This window comes from Pyxicephalus adspersus, chromosome 4 (genome assembly GCF_032062135.1).
Source record: "Pyxicephalus adspersus chromosome 4, UCB_Pads_2.0, whole genome shotgun sequence".
NCBI lineage: Eukaryota > Metazoa > Chordata > Amphibia > Anura > Pyxicephalidae > Pyxicephalus > Pyxicephalus adspersus.
This window is the reverse complement of record NC_092861.1, coordinates 151,683,168-151,707,463: the sequence shown is the minus strand read 5'-3', so window position 1 is coordinate 151,707,463 and position 24,296 is coordinate 151,683,168. Positions and strand designations below refer to the sequence as shown.

General features: G+C 43.4%; 1 protein-coding gene across 1 annotated transcript in view; it reads left to right on the top strand.

Annotated features, from left to right (window-relative positions):
* The window catches only part of DAAM2 (dishevelled associated activator of morphogenesis 2), a 135,631-nt gene that overhangs the window by 88,326 nt on the left and 23,009 nt on the right, over positions 1 to 24,296 (top strand). The window contains exons 13-23 of the mRNA XM_072410001.1: positions 135 to 193; positions 709 to 893; positions 2,115 to 2,426; positions 8,748 to 8,855; positions 10,450 to 10,479; positions 13,737 to 13,843; positions 18,578 to 18,662; positions 21,435 to 21,541; positions 22,157 to 22,245; positions 23,253 to 23,529; positions 23,972 to 24,032. Of these exons, the coding sequence (XP_072266102.1) occupies positions 135 to 193; positions 709 to 893; positions 2,115 to 2,426; positions 8,748 to 8,855; positions 10,450 to 10,479; positions 13,737 to 13,843; positions 18,578 to 18,662; positions 21,435 to 21,541; positions 22,157 to 22,245; positions 23,253 to 23,529; positions 23,972 to 24,032 (1,420 nt within the window). The remainder of the gene's footprint in view (positions 1 to 134; positions 194 to 708; positions 894 to 2,114; positions 2,427 to 8,747; positions 8,856 to 10,449; positions 10,480 to 13,736; positions 13,844 to 18,577; positions 18,663 to 21,434; positions 21,542 to 22,156; positions 22,246 to 23,252; positions 23,530 to 23,971; positions 24,033 to 24,296) is intronic.

Below are 24,296 nucleotides of genomic sequence, written 5' to 3'. Positions count from 1 at the left end.
AGTCTCTGTACAGAGGAGCTGACACTCTAATGTTCCCCCACAGTCACACACTAATATTATACATTTATATAGCTCTGACATATACCATAGTGCTGTACAGTGAACTGTGTAATCTGATGATTCTGCTTTCTTAGGTTAGTTAATGAGAACGAGGTGAAGCAATGGCGGGAACAAGCAGAGAAGTTCAGGAAAGGTAAGTCACTCTTTGTATTGATCAGATATGGAGATGTTTGTAATGTAGAACTCTGGGTTGGGGTGACCTCCAGGTCCAGGTAATAGATTGTTGTACACTTACCTCCTTGCCCCCCATCCGGATATCTTTAGCTGGAAAATTGTTTCCTCCCACACATCCAGGCAGATGACTCCATCTTCAGCTAACGAATATAGTGATGTCTTTTCCTACCTCCAGCCTCTGATTGGACATGGAAGGAGCGCCAGAAGACTAGTTGGAGCCCCCTACTGCTCGTGCTGCTTTTCTTCTCATTTTTAAGTAGCACCTCCTATTGATTCCCTGTGCTGCTTCTCCTGTTGCCCCCCTGAGCTCTGAGATACAAGGACTGTATGAGAACCATTAGAGGTGCAATGATTTGGCTTAGTTTAGTAACACAACCACTGATCACCATACCAGCACGGAGATTTATTGTGATATCTGGTAAATGTCCATGGGGTCACCGGATTTTATGCATTTCCCTTCTGTCCATCCTGCAGAGCACACGGAGCTGACCAGCCGGCTGGAGAAGAAGGAGAGGGAATGCGACACGAAGACTCAGGAGAAGGAAGAGATGATGAAGACCCTGAACAAGATGAAGGACAAGCTGCAGAAGGAGTCACTGGAGCTGCGGCATGCGCGGGACCAGATGGGGGAGCTCATGGCTCAGCTGAACGAGTTCTCGGTAAGAGAGAGGAGATCCGTGGATTTGGTGCTGGGGTGCAAATTCAAACATTGGGCCCTGATTTATTAAAGCTCTCTAGGACTGTAGAGGATAGATTATCATGAGTGAACCTGGGTGATCCAGCAAACCTGGAATGGATCTGGTTCAGTATTGAAAACATTTGCCAAATAATTGCAAACGATTTTAAGAAATCCATTCCAGGTTAGCTGGATCACCCAGGTTCTCCCATGATAGTGTATCTTCTTTTGTCTTGGAGAGCTCCAACCTTTGGGATCTGTCCCACCTCTGGACACCATTTTGTTTGATAATGAAAGACAATCTCCGTAAAACAAATTTAGTTTTTTTATTGTTTTTGTCAATCTGGGGAGAGCCATAAGAGGGGGGGGGCTGTTCTTGGGGGAAAAAAAAAGTCACAGACGGCAAAACAAGGGTTAGAAAGTAATAAATTGGCACCAGAACAAAGAGAGTCCAAAGAAACAGTGTTTCAGTTGGTTGAACACAACAGCCAACGTGTTTCAGGTCCAACAATTCTCTTTCTACAACAATGCAAGTGAAAGTTAAAAAGACACAAAATATTAAGTCTTTTATATAAAAAATGAACAAAAAATGTCAATTTCAGATATTATTTAATAAATAGTTTCTATAGAATACCTAAATATTAGAATATTGCAAATATAGAATATTATCGAATAAAAAGCATTAAAAATTTAATCAATCAGAATCTTTAATTTGTATTTATTAATATTCTCTATATTTTATTTTTTGATCATGTATACATAAAAGATTTGTGTAATTATAAAAAGACCCCAAAGTATGGAAATTATTGTTTTTGTATTTCTGTAGCCCTGAGGAAGTGTTCAGAATGCGAAACGCGTTGGTGGTTACTGTCAATGATATAATGAATGTTTTCTTGAACTTATTTTGATCTGCTGCTCTTTATAGAATGTTTTAGCTCCTGGATTTTCACCTCAGATACCCCAACAAGGGGCAGTGCTTTGGGCACGATTTTTTGGCCCATTTTGGCACGATTTTTTGGAATTATCATTGTTCCAGGCTCCTCTTGTGGATTTCTTTGAGCATTACAATGTGTCCTAGATTCAATTTAGTAAAAAATACACACTGTGAATCTGCAATATTTATGAATGTGAGCTGAATTTTGATAACAATTAATAAGTTGTCATCAGATTTGGTAATTATAATTTTGTATCTTGTGTCTTTCAGAATGGCGGTGCCCTTTCTTTCCCTCCTCCTCCTCCCCCACCTCCAGGGGGCCCCGTTCCTCTCCCACCATCCTTATCTGAAAACCTGCCACCCCCTCCTCCCCCTCAATCATTTACCTGTTTCCCTCCTCCTCCACCGCCACCACCACCACCAGGGGGACCCCCACCTCCACCGGGAGCTCCGCCCTTCTTTGGAATGGGTATGACGGCGCCGCCTCTGAACTCATTTAACCCTGGAACTAACTTGAGGAAGAAGTCGATTCCACAACCCTCACACCCGCTGAAGTCTTTCAACTGGTCCAAGCTGAATGAGGTACAGTAGGGGGCGCAGTTGTGCACCTGGCACTTCCTACAAATGATGTTCATGATTATATTTTTGTATAGTTTATTCTTTTCACATATTTATAATATCGAGATTGTTTTATATAGAGTTTACTCCTCAAAGGAGACACATGGTCACCAGATACATTACGGCATGTAAAAATTTATCCATTTCTTACCAAGTGCTCCCCCTGGGGCCTAGGCAAATAATCACATGGTCTCTGGATATAAAAAACTGTGGGTGTTTTATGTTATTAGAGACTGCAGAGAGTCTACAGATAATAACTCTGACAGTGCTGGTGGTGGGGCATTCATCCAGGGCTGAGCCACGTGTATATGATATATTCCATTCAGCCTTTTAGTAATGTGAGTGCAACCTGTGCAGTGACGCCCCCTATAGGGGAAAAAGTGAAAGACGGCCTGGATAACCAGAAAGTAGACAGAATAACGTAGAGAAGCACCGGAACTAGACGGAGAAGGAAGCAGAGCAAAGCGCTGGAGCATAGAAGGGATAAGTATTGCTTTAAGTTTAATTTAATTGCTTAGGAGATTCACCTCCTCTGTGATTCGTGTGACTATTTTCAAAGAAACTGAAATGCATAGAAAATCCAAGAGTACTTGTTACTAGAGGAGGGGGGAATCTCATACCCAACAGTTCTAAAGGGAAGCAATTTCCTTGCTGTTCCTGCTGCAGAAAGTGAATAAAAATAATACCAACAAGGATAACAAACATGGAAAAAAAAATTAAATGCTTTTCTAAAAAATGTGGTTAACAGCCAACACATTTCTGGGCAAAAACAATCCTTCATCAGGGCTACAGGGACTTGAATGAGCAGTATACATTCACATATTTATTAAAGCTTTCCAAGTCTGGAGAAGATAGACTATCATGGAAGAACCTGGATGATCCAGAAAACCCAACTAAGAGCAAATCATTTTAGGAAATCTTTTCCATGTATGCTGGATCACCCAGGTTCTTCCATGATCATTTATTTTCTCCAGGTCAATCAGGCCCATAGTTTCTATTTCTATATCTGTTCTTTCCTGTTCTTGTAGCCCTGATGAAGGGAATTGTTTGGACACCGAAACGCGTTGAAAGTTGTAGTCAATTGTTTTCTTGGAATCTCTTTGATGATGTCTTTTCTTATCTCATGGATCTTCTCTCCTGTTACTGTTGGGATACCTTTTTGGCAGGAGCAACATCCCCCCTCCAGAGCCATTGTTCCCTTGCTGACCCTAGGCACTGCTTTGTCAATGATTCCCAATGGTTCGGACAATCATTGTATCTTTTGTATCCTGGTTGGAATTATAACTTTTCCTCACTTCATCCAAAACTAAAAAAATTGGCCGTAGATTTACTCGGGTAGGATGATCCGTCTACCCTTTGGTGAGCCGGACACGATGGGATATTTTGCAGGAGACGCAGTGTTCCCGCTGTATTTTTCCAGGAATCCGCTCTCACGTTCCTCTCTCTGATAACATTTGATGGTCTCAGATTTGGACAGCTGCCGCACGAACCCGCCGAGTTCAGCTGATCGCTGGGCCTCATGTGAAGCCTTTGGAATGGGCGTCTTGGGACGCATGGAATGCAGCGCGAATGTTCTCCTTTTTATTACAACTATTTTTATTTAAATTCCGGGGCGTTTTTTTATCAGCTTACGCTCGGAGCTTCTGGAAACTTGTTTTTTAAGTAAATAAAATAAAGAGCTGGAACGAGCGCCGCTACCCTGCACGGCCAATCAGAAATCATTGCTTGCTGTCTGTGCACCCTCTACTGGCAGTTATTAGAAATGAATGGCATTGACCAAATGGCCATTTGCAGCTCTATGAGTCATTTTCCTAGAGCAAGCATGCAGCCAGTGAAATCTAATGTCTGAACAGCAGTCATGTTCACTTGATTCAGGTTAATGATTGTCCTGGGACCTTTACCATCACGTCAATGGCAGGTGAATTGTTTCTGTAATTACCTGGCGATTAAGGCTAATGTCACACAGGTACTGGTTACATAAAGTAACTAGTTAAAATACAATACAATTTAGATACAGATATGTGAGATAATATGGCTGCCAAGGGATTTGTAATGCTGTTCAGACAGTTTTGCTATTCATCTACTTTCAAAGTCAGATTGGGACCTCACTTTTCCCCGCTGCAGTTAGGCAATATAGCCCGGTCATAGATCCGCCCACAAATCTGCTGATTGGACAGAAAAGGAATGACAAGTCACTGAGGTCATAAGCATGTTCACAGTGTTAGGCGGACAGCACTGTGCAATGCAGCTGATACAATGCTAAATGCCGGGGGATACACGGAGCTATAAGAACAATGCAGGCCCTTGTATTAGTTACAAAGAAATAGAGACATAGATTGTAAATTCAGTTTTTATTCAGAAAGCAGAAAAGGTGCAAATGTGAGAGCCAATTCCCTACCAATGATCCAGCTGTGTAGTTTGGCCTGCAAGCCGCTGCTAAAACTGTAACCAAAGCAGAGATCTCTACAACAAAGATACATGGAAGAGTTTCAGCACCATTCCAGCTAAAACTAAGTGAGGAGATTATCCTTTCTTTTACTAACAGAACATTTATATAGCTCTGACATAAACCGCAGTGCTGTACAGGGAACACTGAGCCAGTCTCATCAGTCTCTGTACGGAGGAGCTGACACTCCAATGTCCCCCCACAGTCACACACTATTATTATACATTTATATAGCTCTGACATATACCATAGTGCTGTACAGGGAACACTGAGCCATATTATTATACATTTATATAGCTCTGACATATACTGCAGTGCTGTACAGAGATCACTTAGCCAGTCCCATCAGTCTCTGTACAGAGGAGCTGACACTCTAATGTCCCCTCACAGTCACACACTAGTATTATAAATTTATATAGCTCTGACATATACTGCAATGCTGTACAGGGAACACTAAGCCAGTCCCATCAGTCTCTGTACAGAGGAGCTGACACTCTAATGTCCCCCATAGTCACACATTATTAATATACATTTTTATAGCTCTGACATATACCATAATGCTGTACAGGGAACACTAAGCCAGTCCCATCAGTCTCTGTACAGAGGAGCTGACACTCTAATGTCCCCTCACAGTCACACACTATTATTATACATTTATATAGCTCTGACCTATATCGCAGTGCTGTACAGAGATCACTGAGCCAGTCCCATCAGTCTCTGTACAGAGGAGCTGACACTCTAATGCCCCCCCACAGTCACACAATAGGGCTATTTAGCCTGTGATTTGTTCCCATCCAGTTCTTCTGATGTTCTGTGGGAGGGAAGCGGAGTGCCGGAGGAAACATATGGAATTATTCTCCCTGACATTCTATAGAGCGCGCTCCTCCTGCCTGGTTAAGCTCTTCTACAGAGCGGTATATTGTACAAATTGAGGCTTCTATAGGAAAAATAGAAAAGCAGAATTTCTATCGGGTCATCCTACACGATTTTCTTAGGCATTGTACCCAGAAAAGCACATTTCAGCCTCACAACTCCAAAGTCAACAGCAATGTATAGGAGAAATGTTTATCCAAGGGCTTTATAAACTTTTTTCTGAGCTTTTATGAAATGTTTTGGAGAGAATTTGAGCTCCTGAAAAGTATTGGCCCCTTCGCAGGTTCTCACACCTTCTGTTCTCCGGGTGTGAAAGCTATTCTTCTCCTTAGGCTTCCTATAGAACCACAATGGGGCCATTATTCTGGAAGTGGAAGGAGCCGAGTAGCCTTGGAGGAAGGTTGGAGACGTCTATGGCACGTAACACGGGACACTTGGCTGAGGTTTATGGGACATCTTATAGTCCCTGTGATATGAGGGTGATGACAAATGGCCAAGGTCTAATGTGATGTAAAGAACGTTGTGTTCATATTCCAGATGTCCCAAAGTGGGGAACAGTTTTTGGTGCCTCACCATGTACACAAAGTAAAATATATGGCGGAACTTCTGAAAGAAATTCTTTCCAACCATTTAACATATACGGACAATCAGGGTGTTCTCTTAAAGCTGAGTCTGCCTTGTGATTGGCTTCTGGATATCCCCCTTGTACATTGGTGTCTATGGACATCAGCTCCAACCCTAAACATTATTGGAGTGAGTTTGTGAACATGCTCGTTCAGCTGGGGGATACTTTCAGTCTTGGAGAGGAAAGGACAGCAATCAGTCTCTATTGCTGTGCTCTATCATACAAAGACATTGCAGACAATTGCCCTCTTCCAGCCTTTTGGTCACAGTTTGGTGAAGACCCTTTTCTATTCCCCCATGACTGTGCCCCCGGGTACAAAGCCAGCTTCATAAACAAATGGGGTCACCAGTTTGGTGTCCGAGTGTCCTGCATAGATCCCTGACCTCAACCCTACTGAGCACCTTTGGGATGAATTGGAATGGTGAGCCAGATCTTCTCATCCCACATCAGCACCTGACCTCCCAAATGGGGGCAAATTCCCACAGACACCCTCCAAAACCCTTTGGAGAGCCTTCCCAGAAGAGTGGAGGATATATAACACTACAAAGCGTAGACAACCCAATGCTTATGGTTCTGTAATGGGATAGTCTGCAATAGGTGCAATGGTCAGGTGTTCAGACTTTGCTCCATATAATATAAATACATTTATTACAGGTACTCATCCGCTTATGTTTCTGAACAGCCTATTATGTTATATTTTTTGGGGGGGTCAAAATACTGGATAGTGAACCTATAATAGGCACAAGTGAATCCTAGTGGTAGGAGTTAGTCCTCAATATGATCTAGAATGCCTCCAATGAGATCCATAATTCCCGAATCCATAACTCCCATCTCTGTTTCTTGTTCACCTTGGGTTTTGGGTGTTCAGCCACACCTTTGTATGTCCCAGCTACTCCATATACATTCTTCATACAATAAAATAAAAGAATCCAGCAACTAAAAGAATCCCTGATAATAGACAGATTTAGGACATCTATTATATAGACTATAGGTCCAATATAAAGACAATGGTCTGTAATATTTTAACTCTAAACTATACTTTTTAAGATGGACTGACTCTTTAGAAATTCAGCATTTCAAAGAGGAACTTGTTATAGGAAGCAGGGGAACCCCCGGAGAACCCATACGTCCCCTCTGGGTCCTCATACCTCCAGCTTCCGACCTATTTGGTGGTCTGTGGTTGCATGGAAAATTGCCATGAATCTAAGCAGAGGGCACAGCAACCTAAATCTTTGCCTCTCTTCCTGTAAATTCTAGCGGTGCCTGTGGTTTTCCACTTAGGACCGGCACAGCCTTCTTACAGTAGTGTTAGTGGTCGCTGTCTGCTCCGATATCTCAGGGAGGTCCATAAAGAATCGTTCTTCATAAACAATGTTTTGCTAGGGCTTACCACTGAGAGATTAGCTCCGGGGAAGGAGATGACTTTATGGATATTATTGGAACATTCCTGGCTGGAAATCTCACACCAACTCCATAAATGATTTCACATTACTTACGGGGTCAACTTACTGATTCTCTTTGGTGGGTCACTTTTGTAGAATGTCACAGACCATAAAGGTGAAAGGTTTGTATGTAAAGAAAGGGAAAGTATTCACTGATAAATGCTTTGTACAAGAATCATGAAATAATGATAGAAATGAAATATCATTTTGCCAATATCATTGAAAACCATTCAACGCTGATTAAGCATCAATAACAGAAAAAACAAATATTTAAAGTGAACCTAAACTCAAAATGCAAAATGTTACCAGGAGGTAAACAATGCAATATCTCTTATGTTAAAAAAATAAATCCCTGGCACCTGGTGGCTTTTTGTTTTAGCTCTACATTGTACGGTGCATGCATTGTGTAGTAGCGCTCAGTGCCAGTGCCGCACACAGAGCCAGGTGCTGGGGATAATGTAACGCCTGCACTTGTGCCAGAGCGACATCATCAATAGCTATCCAATGGCCAAAGATGGTGAAGATGGCACCTTCCGAGGATGTGATACAGACAGGTCCTGGTCATCACTGAAGGGCGGCTGCACACAGGTAAGTTTGTGCCATAATATGCTGTGCACAATGCTGAATATGGCAGAGGCTCACCACCCACCAAGGAGCTTAGTTCCATTTTATGGGTCCCGTTACTTTGTTGTGATGTATTAATAAGAATTACGTTTTACATTAAATTATGTTTCATTCAATAAATCTAATAAAAATAGTTACTAATCACCTAATGACCATTTTCTCTAATGTGCATTGACATGGCTTCTTACACCAAAATTGTGTTCTGGTGCCATTTACTATTTAGGTTTGGTTTGCCATCTTGCCAGTCATTTATTTGATTGATGTTTGTATTGCAGGATAAAATCACCGGCACAATCTGGAATGAGATTGATGACATTAGAGCATTTAAATCACTGGACCTGGAGGAATTTGAACGAATGTTCTCTGCCTACCAGCGACATCAGGTAGGTCCGGTGACCTGAAGACGCTTTATGGGTCACAGAGGCCAAAAATTTACTTGGACCCTGGAAGATTTTATTCACTTTTAGAAAATGAAGAAAGCATTGTTAATGCTTAAAGTGCTCTTGTACAGAAAGCAATAGAAAGCAGATAGTAGTGCCCCCTACTGGAAATACTGCTTGCCAGGCAATTGGTATTTTTTAAAGGATAAGACAGCAATGGCAGCCTCCATGTATATTCCAAAGTAGTGGCTAACAGGCGTGGAACTTGTCTTTGCTATTTGAACATATTCATAACAAGTGATAAATGAGCTTTAAAGCAAGCCCTCTGTAGCTGCAGGCACTGTGGAGCAATTCATTACAAGAGGTGAAAGAGTCATTGAAGCCTAAACTAAGCACTCTCTGCTCCCTTCCATCTGCATGTGCAGCTACCTTATGTCTATACTACAGATTACAAGTCAGTGCTGGGGGTGCAGAGGTGCAGAATGAGAGTGAAAGGATATAGGTTTATTTGCTGTAATGAGGATGAATTGCACCACAGTGCATGCATCTACAGAGGTTAATGAAGGCTTTTTTTTTTTGTAATGCTTGCCAAAGGAGACATAGAGGGCTGCCATCAGCACATGGGTTGGAAGCTCTTTGACTTTTGTGTTGTGGATACTAAAGGATCTTGCCCTGCCACTTGTTGTGTGCAAGGTTTTTGTACGGCCATATGTTTTGCCCCTCATGTCATGGTTATTGGGCAACTGTGTCCCAAATTCTCATATCTGGCAAATTAGTTAAAAATCTGGCTGCCCCGAGCCGAAAAAGAGGAGCCAATAGCAGCTCAGTATTCTAGTACCGGGCAGATAATGCCAACTGGCTGATGCTGAGGGACGTGAAGTCCAAGTGTGCCCACAAGCAGGTGATTGTGGCATTGTACAGAAGGCAGGGACATGAAATTTCCTCTATAGGGTTAAATATTGGACACAGAATATGTTTACAGTAACATTAGAGCAATATTTGCAGAACTCACAGCTGTATAATTAAAGTATGCAAAGTGCTTGGCACGGCACATGCACACGATCCGAGTGACGGCAATGCGGTGGAGCGCAGCTCCGGGTATTTCCGCCTCTTGTGGTCGGCCTGCATATCTGCAACTGATGACACATTCATCTATTTCAATGTATCTAAATGTATCCTACTTTATTATATAATATAATGTCAGTGAAACACTTCCAGGTATTTACTATCCCATCAGCCTGCAACATTGTAACTCTGTAGCCAATCACATGCTAAGCAGGGGCTGATCTGAGGCAGATATTTGTGAACAGCTAATAATTTAGAACCTTAAAGGGTTACACTGACATGAATTTTTTATTTTTATTTAAAGGGTTACACTGACGTGACCTTTGATGAGTTTTTTTTTATCATGTGACCGTTTTGTGTGCTGTGATAGGTCTATTTGGTGTCTCTGTGTCCCGGTGGTGGAGGAAACCGTGTTCTGCTCATTGTGTATGTTTTTAGCATTGCTGCAGCTGCTTCTTATTCACTTGGTAACTTTGTCTCTTTGACTAATTTTTGGCATGTCTCCATTCCTTACCTGCGGCTGGCTGCATAGGACCTGCTAACTAACATCCCCCTAAAACAGGTGAGTACATTCCTCTGTGTGTTCTGTAATGCTAAACTCTATGCTCTTCTTACAGCCAATCAGAACAGACTCCGCTGCCTTTGCTAGAAGTCAACAATTTATATCTAAAGCCAAAACTTGGAGTAGTCACCGGGACAAAGGGAGGGTGACATTGGCAGTAATTAAACCTTGGACTGGAGAAGGAGACATGGATTGAAGTTTTTCTTCTAATAAAAAGTTTATGTGCACTCCACCTAAACTCTAGGAGCTACTTTAGCAGTAAAGATTGCAGGTGCCGCATTTTTAGCACCATGATTCTTCCCTCCACCTCCATTTCAGTAGCTGATGCACTCATGGTGACCAAATGGTAGTAACATGCCGAAACTTCCCCTTCCCCTTTTCTAAGAAGCCGTATAAAACCAACGCGTTTCAGGGTCCAGATCTGCTCTCTTCATCACAGCTTGAGAACAGACAAGAGATAATATGCAATGGAATTGGAGCTTGATAATCTCATAGATATTCAGACGCTCCTTAGCAGTTAGGAAGCTTCCCACTTCCCCTTTTTTAAGAAGCTGTATAAAACCAACGCGTTTCAGGGTCCAGATCTGCTCTCTTCATCACAGCTTGAGAACAGACAAGAGATAATATTCAATGGAATTGGAGCTTGATAATCTCATAGATATTCAGACGCTCCTTAGCAGTTAGGAAGCTGCAACCGCCAGCTGCCAATAAGTGAATGTTAACCCTGATAAATGGGCACCTTTGAACCCATGAAAAGTGTTTGTTACCGATAAAGCAGAATGGTTGTGGATAATGGTGTCATGGAGGCACACGGGCCAGACTAGGAGGTCTAGACATAGACATTTGAGGGAAACCTGCGCCGGGGTTTGGAAAATCTTTGTCGGTAAGGAAGCACCTAACCAGGGAGTACAGTGTGTCTCAGATACACCTGTGCAGATGGCAGACCAGGTACAGGATGGGGGTAGAAAATCTAAAGATATAATCTGTACCAGGGGCAGGCACAATGGTTAGGGCAGGCAACAAACAGGCAAATTCTAGAACCTTAGAAATGGGAATTCTGGGGTCACAGGAGTCCCAAGTCGTGGAAACACAAACACAATATAACAAAAAGCCGGACTTGGTAGCATAGCTGCTCAAATGCCAAGAACTGTCTTGTAAATGGCTACCTTGTAAACCAGGGCTGGTTGAACGTGACACCGGGGGATGTGTCACCACCTGAAACAGAGAAGATTTAAATAGGAGAACGTTGGCTATTTATTTACATAGCACCTAACTTTATATCAGAATGAACTTGTTGGTGTTCCAGTCCTTATCTCCTTCTCCAGTCATCGGAAAATGGAGAACAGTTGGCTGAGCCGTCAAACACTTCCATATCACCATCAGATCCAAATACGATTCTGGGAATTTGGTGTCTCCCTTCTTCCCTTCTGAAAATAAAGACCAAAGCTTCAAACCTCACACCATCTTAACCAAAACAACAGAAATATTGGTTTGGCTTTAGATTCTCTTTAACATTTATGTGCTTTTTCAATATGGCGGTGCAATGGACAATGATGATTTGTGTATTAGCTTACAGTAATTAGATTTCACTCTTCAATGACACTCTCCCTTGAATATACAGAACTGGTCAGATTAAAAATGAGTGCTGTGTATCAATGTAGCACACCACAACTTATGATCGTGCACTATTGTGCTTTGCCATGTGCTGCAACCATTGTATATTGGAGCAGCATTGTTCCAGTGGGTTGGGGTGCTGTTCACAATGAACACACAATTGTGTGTGTTGGTATTGCACTTGGTAACACAAGCTTTACCCTGACACAACTTAGCAGAAAAGGGTGAGCCCAGCTATGGCCATAGACAACAGGCTGTTTTGGATAGAGGCGTCCCCCTAGTCTGGAGGAGTTTATTATGCAATCCATCCACAGCTGGGCCACTGGAGGTCAATGTTGGTGTTCTGACCTCTCCAGCTTGGCAGCATGGCCATGGTGAATTCCAGTGATGATTCCTTCTAGTTCTTTAGAAAAGGGTTACAAAAAAAAGTAAAGCGAGCCACAAGCTGTCTAACTTTATCCATAAACCAGGTGGGCTTGTCAGGGGCCACAGGCAACGCTCTTACAGCATGCAGAAGAACATGGCTCCATTATGGTTGCAGAACTCCAACCTGGTGGCATCTTAAATCCTCAGGAGATATCATGCTGGTGGAGGATAACAATCCATATTTAGGTAGACAGGTATCACCGCCCACCTTGTGAAAATACTTTCTAGTTGTCTCCAGACATTGACCCACCACCATCAGGAAGACTAGAACCAGGTCAAAGCTTCTGTAGATTTGTCCTGGAGTCTGTGACTGCTCAAAGACCCTAGTGATCCAGCCATTAAACAGCATTATATAATGGAGGTCAGCAATCGGAGCCCTTACTATATTAATATTTCAGATATTATTTGAAGTCTTCGGAATGGTCATGTGACACGATGGCTGATAGGAGAAGACCTCTTTAAACCATAGATGACTCCAACCTAAGGCCTTCAGGAGCCCCTACTAAAACTGGGGATTAGCAGGCCTCCTAAATGGGTGGCCAGCGGAAAGAATGCCCCCTACACTGGTGGCTGGAATACCATCTTTATAGAATATAGAGCAGGGTTCCTCCACAGGTTGCTGAGGGTTCCTTGAGCAATTGGTACCTCTTACATCACTGACACCAATGATCTTTTGGCTGTCTGTAAGGGTGACATTCTTCCCACTGGCCAGAAATGTAAGAGGAATTCTTCCCACTGACCCCCACACTAATATACTGCGATCTGTGGATAAAGGAATTATAGCCGGCGTTCCTGAAGATCTGAAAGTTATTTCAAGGGTTCCTGCTATAAAGACCATACCTAAAAACATCATTAGAGTCATGCAGCTGGCTATATTAAGTAGTGGTGGCCCCAAAACCATGCAGGTGTCATCAAATGGGAGGTCAAGCAGCCAAAGTTTGAGGAACCCCTAGCAACCTCTGGAGGAACCCTGGCTGAGAATGTCTTGAATGGGTCACCAGCTCGGAAATGATCCCTTGTTTTTTCTAGCACAATCCAAAGCATGGTATGCGTCCTTAATTATAGGTGGGTTCATTTAGGCCATTTATACAAATCGGGGTCCCGCTAAAATGGATTTGCATTACTCTACAACCTGGTGCATTGCATGCAAATATGAGCAACCTTTTTTCCATCTTGCTGAATATATTGTGACATCTTATTTCTTCATCTCCCAACAGAAGGAAATGGACTCCATGGAGGATCTCTACCTGACTACACGGAAGGTCAAAGAACTGTCCGTGATTGATGGACGTCGGGCACAAAACTGCGTCATTCTGCTGTCTAAGTAAGTGGGCGGCTAGCGGTCAGTGATCACATCCTGGTATTGAACAATCTGACTGTCATTTCCAGTTGTAGCATTCAATATGATGGCAGCCAACTAGAAGCCACAATGTGCATAATGCAGAATGGTGTCATGGAGGCACCTGGGCCACATTGGAGGGTCACCATAGACAGTGGTGGGCAACCTGGGATGGGGGACCCCAGCAGATAATCCAACTCTCACCACCCCCACCAGGTGTGAAGCACCTAACCGGCAAATACAGCATGCGATGACTCTCCCACACACCTGTGCAGAGACCAGGTACAAAGTGGGGTACAGAGTCTGCAGGTAAACTTGCAACCAGAGACACGCCAATGGTCAGGGTAGGCAGAGAATTCAGGATTTTTGGCGTCACAAAGTCATGGAAACAGAAAAAAGGGTACATGGGCGCAGTATAGCAACATGTTGTTCCAATAACTTCTAGAAGACTTCTAATACCGGTACAAGTCTTACTTTTGTGGACATGCAGACACCTTGGGACTGCTGATTGGTTCCGAATCTTGCATGCAATCTCAGCAGCCCCAGTGTTGGTGTTCCCCTTCCCAGGAGCCTAGTAAGTTATATAAGGAAGTCAGGCAAGTGAAATATTGCAGGGAAAGGAAAAACGCTGCAAGTTGGTGCCAGGGTTTCTTTACATGACATTGTTCCCAATACCCAGCCAATCAGAAGTCATCATTCTGAAGGTTCTGCGAGCTGTGATTGGTTGGGGTTGCTGCGCTCGGCTCCTTGCCTTAGATATATTCGCTCTCAGTACCACTCCGGCACCACATCTGCTTCATCTTGAACGAGCTCTAAATGCTGCAGATTGTGTTTCTAATGGCGAGCAGCAGCTGGATCTAATTGACATGAGCTGCACATAAATCTCTGCGGTTATTTCTCTTTATTTAGCCTAAACTGACACATTTTTCATTTGAAATTGCATTTTCCATTCATTAAGATTTTTTTAGTCTGAAATAGAATGGGCGCTGCAGTTCCTGAGAACTAATAAAAGTCTCCGTTCTCCTGCAGCCAGAAGTCTATTTTATCATGTTACCTTAAAGCTGAACTCTGGATATTAGAACTCTGATTTAAATAGATTCTTCAAAATAGCAACAAAGGGTGTGAATAGCTGTGGGAGGGGCCTATTAGTCCCCCCCACTACAGGCTGCCTGCAGGAAACTGCAGGAGGGGCGGAGACAAGACCAAATACCCTGCATAACAATAGGGAGTACCAGAGATTGGTCTTCAATATAGGAAGCTGCAATAGAAACCCATGTGACAGGGTGACTACGCAGGTATGAGTTAAGAAAAAGGAACAGGGCATTGACACCCCGGAAAGTGTCTGTACAGATCCATCATGGCAGGATCACCAAGGATTCTTTAATAACAGCCGCATCTTATAAGAAATTTTATGGAAATCTTGATCATTATTCACATCAACAGTTCACAAATGTCTTTAGATGCTTCTCGGCACTGAGGTCATGTTCCCACTAATGCATGCATTTATATACAGGTAAGGCATGCGCTAACATAACACATGGCAACAGATGAGACGTGTTGGTGTGCTGGGTTGCAATTCATTCTTATTTGTATCTAACACACAATTATGTACTGCCATGAACTTTTAAAGCTGCAACATATACAATTCTTGTTGCTGCGCATTATTGGACGAGGCTGTGATACACAAACCATGCGATCAGCATGCTGGCAATGACATTTAAAGGCCTTGGAATTCCCATCACTCTTCATATTTTAGGGGAATCGCCGCAGATAATGCGATGGGCACACAAAATGAGGATGTGTGTTTTAGGGACAAATCTCTTACACATGCTGCAATCATCAGCTCGCAGCTTCTTTCTTTTTTAATTGCGAGACCGAAAATTCAAGACCGATTCCGAAGGGCATCCTGGAAGCAAATGATTGTTATCTCTTTGTGTGTTCCCGGAATTCCAGATGACTTTTTATTCCCAGACGAGAATAAAATCAATGAACAGCAGGAAACATTGCAACTGTAATCAAAACGAATTGCGATATAATGCAGCGCAATCAAATCCAGACGGCTTTTTACACGGTTCAGTTACTGATCCTGGGCAGTGCAGGAATCCAATTAGTGGAGGTTGGAGGTCACATTGCCTTCTATTTCCCTTCCCAATAGCGGGGACACGCAACCCCCTTAGGACAGAAACAAGTAGCAGTGTTGCAGCAGAGAGGTGGCGATGGAGCGTAGATAAGTAAGTGTACATACCTAAATATTGCTTTAAACCACTTTCATTGCATTTATTACAAATATTAATTTATACTTGCAATATTTTTGGGGAAATACAAACTTTCAGGGCTTATTTATGTTGCAGAATAATGCGCCTAATGCAGTATAACTGCAGCCCATTTCCAAGGTTTGCTCATTATTTCTTTACGGTGCCATGCGCTTTGGGTCATTTGCAGGAGCAATCCATTCTTATTCAATGGGCAGCCTTAATGCAATGCATGCAACATAACATGCGTCAATGCAACACAAATATGTAAATGGGCCGCCAATCCCTCTCGCCCTATTGGTGGACCCATTGGACAGGTGCGTCATTATGGCGCTGCGTGATGTTTTCCTATTCGCCCGTTCTGCAGCACGTGTTTTTTAGATTTCAGTGAAGTATTTCAAGCTTCTCATCCCACCAAGCAAAATATTTGTGCCCAGGGTCCGGTGTTTATTTATCGCCCTCGCTGGTGTCCAGGTCACCGCCGCGCATCCAGCTGCTGCTGATTGGTGGACATTAAGGCTGACATATTTCAGTGTCAGGGATATCTGCTGCAACGTCCAAACGGCCTGCCAGAGTTTACATTGGCTCCGTCGCAGGAACACGAATGCGACTTGATACGGAATATTCTCTTTTCTTTCCTTTGAACGCTGTTGTGGAATCTGAAATCAGCCCAGAACATGTTTAATCAGCTCGGTATTACTGTATATTTTTATACTTAATCACTTATCAGCGTGTATGTTTTGTATAATCCGCTGAAATGCTCCACATTCCGGATTAACCATGCGGGAGGCTCTGTCAAGGACGCTGCTTGAACTTGAAGGGGAACCCCGGCGTGTTTGTGAGCAATTATTTTTACAGTTGGGTTTACCTTAAAGATTCTTTGAATGCAACATTGAATTTTTTTATTGCAGCTTAGCAGTACACAGGTGTGGTGGCTGCATTAGTTTTCTTTTTCCTTTATTTTCACCTGGTGATCCTGCCACTCTCCTAGGGTGATATGATAATTTAAGTAATGAATCTCTGGAGAGAGAAAGAGGTGGCAATATAGGCAAATAATGCAAACAAATGGCTGTGGGCTCATCAGAGGGGGCATTTAGAATGTATTTGGGGGGCTTCTGAGGAACACACACATTCCGCAAATCTTGAATGAATATGGTCCAGGATTCAAAACATTTGCTAGCAAATAGCAAATGACTTTTAGGAAATCCATTCCAGGTTTGCTGGATCCCCCAGCTTCACTCTAGCCTTGGAGATTTATTAAACCAGGGCCAAAGGTTAAAGTAAATGTGTAGTGTGTGGGAGGGGAGGAAGCAAAAAGGGGTCAAATTCTAAATCAATAGGCATAAAGGGGGCTTACTGCTGACAAATAGGCAGAGAGGGGGTTTATTTTTGACCAATAGACAGAAAGAGGGCTTAGTATTGACTAATTGTCAATGATGGAGTTAATCATGGACCAATAGTCTGAAAGAGGACCCAATAATGAGCAGTAGGCAGAGATAGGGCTTTCTATTGACCAATATGCAGGTAGGGGGCTAATCATGGACCAATAAGCAGAAATCAGACCTATTATTGACCAATAGCAAGAGTGGGGGCCACAAATGGAACAAATGGCTGAGATGGGGCTGATTATTGGCCAATAAGTAGAGCAAGAGATAATCATAGAACAATAGGTAGAGAGGGGGCTTAATATTGGCCAATAAGTAGAGAGAGGGCTAATCAACGACCAATAGGGAAAGAGGGGTGTTTTATCAGGTGAGAGCTAATCATGGTCCAATAGTCAGATACTGAGCTTCATATTGACCAATAGGCAGAAGAGGGGCTTATTACTGACCAATTGGCAGAGAACGAGCTAATTATAGACTAACAGACAGAAAAGGGCTTATTAGCGACCAATAAGCAGAGCAGGAGTTGATCATGGACCAATAGGCTGAGAGAGGGCTAATAATGGACCAATAGGCTGAGAGAGGGCTAATCATGTACCAATAGGATGGGAGAGGGCTAATCATCAACCAATAGGCAGAAAGGTGGCTAATCATCAACCAATAGTATGAGAGAGGGGCTGAATATGGACCAATAAGCAGAAATGGGGTTACCAGTGAGTAAATTGGCAGGGGGCTTTCTGTTTGTTTCCCTAATGGAGGAATCCTTCCTTTTTTATTTGCCCTGATTATCTTAGCCAATAAAACAAAAACCCAGCAGTGCACGCATTTATGTCTCTTGCATTGCCTATTGGGAAGCAGCTCACATAGACCCGGCTCCGGTGCCATTTGCATCCCTAAAAAGCTGACGATTAGGATTTGGCTTTGGGTAGAGTTGGAATTTCCCATTTTTATTGTACATGATTGTGATGGTCAGAGGTGTGTAAAGTCCTCTCACCTGCAGGTTAGTCTGCTGACCTCTTGTTGGCGCCCTCACAAGCTTTGTGTCTGCCATTAGTAACATTTGTGTTATTTCTGTATATTTGTAGGCTGAAGCTTTCCAATGAAGAGATCAGGAAAGCCATCATGGAGATGGATGAGCAGGAGGACCTCCCGAAAGACATGTTGGAGCAGGTGAGTGAATGTGGAGGGGGAGGAAAATCATTAATATTGCAATAACAGTATGAGAACATTCACCCCTGCAGAGTGTCAGTACATCCTCATATCCTTTATTCATTGCTTCTCAGGGGTGAAATCTCAGCGTTGTGAAATCTTTGCTCTGTGTCTATAATATAAATGCATTTTTATCAGTGCTCCGTGTAGATACAACTACTGTCAGTCTCTATGGAAAGCCTGGGTGACAACGAATGAGCACAACTGTGAGACAGTAATAGTGTTGTCACCCTCTAACAGGAAGTGTCATAACAAAGACTTACATAGCAGGATCGCAAGATCTTATTTTAATAAAAGTTGCCAATTTAAAATGTTAGAATTGACAAAATTCTTATATCAGTGCCAAAAATATTGCAGAGACATCATTTCATATGTTTGTGTCTATTACTTGAGGCGTTAGTTTTAGTCCTGTGATATATTAGATGTTACTTAGCGGCAGCTAATCTGTGAGGGCACAGCGCGCCTGGCAGGGTGCATTGCCATTATAATTATAAGATGCTCCTTTCTGGGTGGGGGTGCCTCAGACCTCTATCTTGTCTATAGGGGCCCTGTCCCAGACCAGTGGTCACCAATCTTTTGGTTGGTTCGCCCCCCCCCAGCGGGGTCCTTCTCCTTACCCCACTGGGGGGCGCACCGGCCAGAGCCACAAACCAGCAAAATTTTCTCGTGGATCAACACTGTCCCACTGGCAACTGCTGTCCCAGGCCACCGCCTTGTTTATGGGGGGTGTGTTCAAGACCTCCACCTTGTCCATGCAGGGCGTGGCCCAGACCTCTACCTTGTCTTTGGGGGTGTGTCCCAGACCAACATCACCTATCAATGGGGTAACTGGTAAAGATTGGTCACCCCAATTGGGTAAGAATTACAGAATTGCAGCAAAACAAAGCAACCTTGCTCTGCAACGTTTGCCAAAAGTTAAGCTTTCAAGTCAATAATTTTGGCTGCCGCATTTGCACCCTCGCAGAGTCACCTAAACTGCCAGAAGTAAATCTCTTCCTGAGGACGTTAAAGATCTTCTCACTTTCTAAAGTGCAGTCAGCAATGGAAAATGCGAGCAGCGTGTTATCCGCAGGGTTCGGTGGCTCTTCTAGTAAAATCGGAGTTTTTATTGACTCTCTCGGTGTTGTTTTACACACAATGCTTTCTTTGTGGTCTGCAGCCCTTCAGACGAATCCCCGGGCCAGGGCCTATCCGACACTAATGAGCCCGAAGTGAGACTCGCAGTCTGTCTGCTGTCTCGTAGCTTCTGGTTTGGCAGCGGCATGAGCCAGTCCCATCAGTCTCTGTACAGAGGAGCTGACACTCTAATGCCCCCGCTCCCCATCACATACTGTTATTATACATTTATATAGCTCTGACATATACCATAGTGCTGTACAGAGATCACTGAGCCAGTCCCATCAGTCTCTGGCCTGAGGAGCTGACACTCTAATGACCCCCCCTCCCCATCACAAACTATTATTATACATTGATATAACTTCATCCTGCGCTTGGTTCTGGTTTCAGGCAGGATTGGGTACAGATGAGATGCACACAATATTTATATATAGAATTTTGTGTTCTTCCTGATTTCTGAGAATAGATTGGAGGTGGAATTTGCAGATTTGTGATTTATTTCCCAGCGCTGGGTGAGGGAACATTGAGCGTTTTGTCTTCTGATATAAATGCTGCCACTGATCAGACACTGGCGGCTGTATATGAGGACGATGTCCATAGCTGACTATATACCCGGCCATACAGGAAGCCATTCATTTCTATACATATGTCCCCGACCGCCGCCGGTGTCCCCGTATCATCATCTCAGTCTGGATTGTCTGTAAGCTGACCGGACAGCTCGGGGCAACAGACATTAGTAAGTGGTGGAAGGTCAGTGAGGGCAGACGTGTGGCACGAGGATTCCACTTATTTAATGATGTTACACAGTAATGTTACCCCGGGGCGTAGTCTGATACATGGGGTCTGTGTTCTGGGTTTACTTAAATATCCTTCTTCTCTTTATACACAAAGCCTATTGTGAATCCGACGTAGGAATGCGGCATCTCTGCATGAATATCTTCTCTTATTTTGGTGGAGATTTGTAGTACAGAGTTTTTTTTCTAAAAATAAATCTACCCAAAAAGTAATTTTTGGAAGGTTTTACAACATTTAAACCTCTGAAAGTCCTCCATCTGTTTGACCAATACCATCTTCACCAGCTGTGCCCCAACGGTGCCCGCTATGAGGAGCTCCCATCATGCCCGAGTTCCTGGGTCTGCACCCCTGCTGCACCCATAATGAGGGGCGACCACATCGTGGTCCATCCAGGGTTTCAATGTTGATGTATCTTCCTTTCATTTTAATTTTTCCAGCAATATAATATTGCAGGGAGGTCTATTAGGTCCTCTTATTACTATCAGAGGTGGACATTGGGAAGTGGAAAATTTTTACGAGGGCTCCAGACCCTCCTCAGCCACAAGGGACCCGGACTGGGGCTCAAAATCAATTCTGCACAGTTGTTTGTTATATTTATAAAAATATATATATATATATATATATATACGGTATATGAGAAATCATCATCATCCATGTTATTTTTGTTACATTGAAGATTCTCTTCCATCATATTGGAGTTCCAAAGCCCCATTTTTTTTTTTTTTTTCAAGGGCCGGGGTTAGGACCCCTTTCTATGTTGAATTTCCATTCCATGTCACCCATTATTCATCTAATAAATACTTTTTTATGTTGTCTCTCCAGCTCTTGAAGTTCGTCCCAGAGAAGGGTGACATTGACTTGCTGGAGGAGCACAAGCACGAGATTGACCGCATGGCGAGAGCGGACCGCTTCCTGTACGAGATGAGCAGGTGAGGTAGCCGGCACTGAGGGGCGCGGTAATAACATCGCAGGGACAATGGAACATTTACTTACCTGAAATATGGAGGCCAATATGTAGGTAATGTAGCTCTGTGGGCAAGGTCCTCTTTTCCTCCATTGTTTGCATTCCCTATTTTTTGTACAGTGCTACGTTATATGTTGGTGCTATTTAAATACAGTTCAATATTAATTTACATCAGCCAATAATAAATGGCAGCCCTATCAGCTGCACATCCTCTCCAGCCATTGGTTCCCCCACTGTGCCATTCAGTATGAATACCGTTTCTTCGAGGTGTAAAAACATGTGACTCATCCCCTTCGTGTCAGGTGATAGTGTTGGTGCTTTGTGATTGGCTGCCCTGATATTCACTACTGCTGTCACATGATCTTGCGGAGGAGCCCTCAGTCCTGTAAGCTCCTAAAGAACAAGGTGTAGGTTCTTTTTCATCAATTGACATCTACAGTCTGTAGAAGGGCCATTATCAGAAATTCCAGAATTCCAGCCTCCAGTTTTCTTTTTTTTGTCCATGAGATTTTCCATTTAGTTGCTCCTAAAATAGAAATATGTTGTTTACATAGTATAACCGGTCTGTCCTCTTCTCCAGGATCGACCATTACCAACAGAGACTGCAGGCTCTGTTCTTCAAGAAGAAGTTTCCGGAAAGGCTGGCGGAGACCAAACCCAAAGTGGAAGGTGAGCAGAGAGAATGAAGAGAACCTGTCACCAGAACATGCAGGACTGGATGGCACAAGAAGACATTTCATGAATTATTGTATTTATGAAAATGTGGCTTCATGGCCCTAAAAATGGGAACAAGGGGCAAGCTAGCAACTAAATGAAGGCCCCAAAAATGATATTTTGGTGCTTGGTGGAAGCAGCAGTGACAATCTCAGTGTCCTGACCTCTATCAGTGATATTTCTTTCCATTATAAGGGGTCCCCGCCAACCCTGCATTGGGTTCTTCGGTCTGTAGACCTCCTGTGCCCATTATGAGGGTTCCCCACCAACCCTGCATTGGGTTTCATGGTCTGTACGCCTGCTGTGTTCATTATGAGGAATGCCCACCAACCTTGCATTGGGCTCCTAGGTCTGTACCTACTGTATTATGGTCTACCTACTGTAGACCATAATAAAGAGCTTCACCAACCTTTCCTTGGGTTCCTGTGCCCATTATGAGGGCCCCCACCAACCCTGCATTGGGTTTCTGGGTCTGTACTCCTCCTGTGCCCATTATGAGGGGCCCCCACCAACCTTGCATTGGGTTCCTGGGTCTGTCCTCCTCCTGTGCCCAATACAAGGGCCCTCCCAACAACCCTGCATTGGGTTTCTGGGTCTGTACTCCTCCTGTAGACCATAATAAAGGGCTTCACCAACCTTGCATTGGGTTCCTGTGCCCATTATGAGGGGCCCCCTCCAACCTTGCATTGGGTTCCTGGGTCTGTGCTCCTCCTGTGCCCAATATGAGGCCCCCCAACAACCCTGCATTGTGTTCCTGGGTCTGTACTTCTCCTTTGCCTATTATGAGGGGCCCCCACCAACCTTGCATTGGGTTCCTGGGTCTGTCCTCCTCCTGTGCCCAAAATGAGCAGGGGGCCTCACATTGACCCCCCAATACTTATATCATTCCTGTAGGCACCTCAATAGCCGAAGCTTCATTAGTATGGTGTAATAATCATTTTTCCCAATTCTTGTCTTCTCAGCTATTTTAATGGCGTGTAAGGAACTGATGCGGAGTAAACGGTTAAAGCAGCTCCTGGAAGTTGTCCTGGCATTCGGAAACTATATGAACAAAGGGCAGCGAGGAAACGCTTTTGGATTTAAAGTCGGAAGCTTAAATAAAATCATTGACACCAAATCCAGTATAGACAGGAACATCACCCTCCTACATTACCTGATTATGATATTCGAAAAGACCTACCCGGATATCCTGAACATCCAGAATGAGCTGCAGCACCTCCCGGAGGCGGCCAAAGTCAAGTGCGTTACTTCTCTTATGTTATCCCTGCTTATCTTTATCTGACCTATGGGCTCAGTTCAAAAAGCTTCAGATTTTAACCCATGCGACTGTTAATTTTAAATCTCATTGGCTATATGTATTCACTATACACAAGCGATCAGATCTATCTAGGTGCAAGAGATAGAACATGACACAAGAGAAACCTAAAAACTGTGGTAGCAAAGAATGTTGTCACTTTTCTGGCTATGCAGTGTGGTAGGAGTGGTATATATCACTCAACTGGCTGTAGAGAAGTACAAACCCTTATGTAGCTGAAACAACTCAACTGACAAAATTCATCTGAATAGAATTCTTTCTTTTTTTTGCTAAATATCCCTGGGCCCCTAAAACCAGAGCCTGATGATTAACATAATTATATATTATAAACAGCAATACTAACCCATAATCTCTGTCTGTCCTCAGCTTGGCGGAGTTGGAGAAGGAAGTGCACAACATTAAGAATGGACTGAGGGGCGTTGAGTCTGTGAGTATTCCGTTCCTTATCTGTAATGAAGGTTGATGGGAATCAGAGGGAATTGCTGATTGCAAATAAAAGGTGTGGGGGGGCACCATGGTGTGCAGGTTACTCGTTTCTGGCTAATATATAAAACATTGCAGCCTTTGTTTTATCCTCATAAGGGAAGATAATTCTAATTTATTGAAATTATAGGTAAATCCCATTATAGTGATATTCTTACCCAATATACAACACATATACATTTGCATTGAGCTGATTTTTAGCTCATCC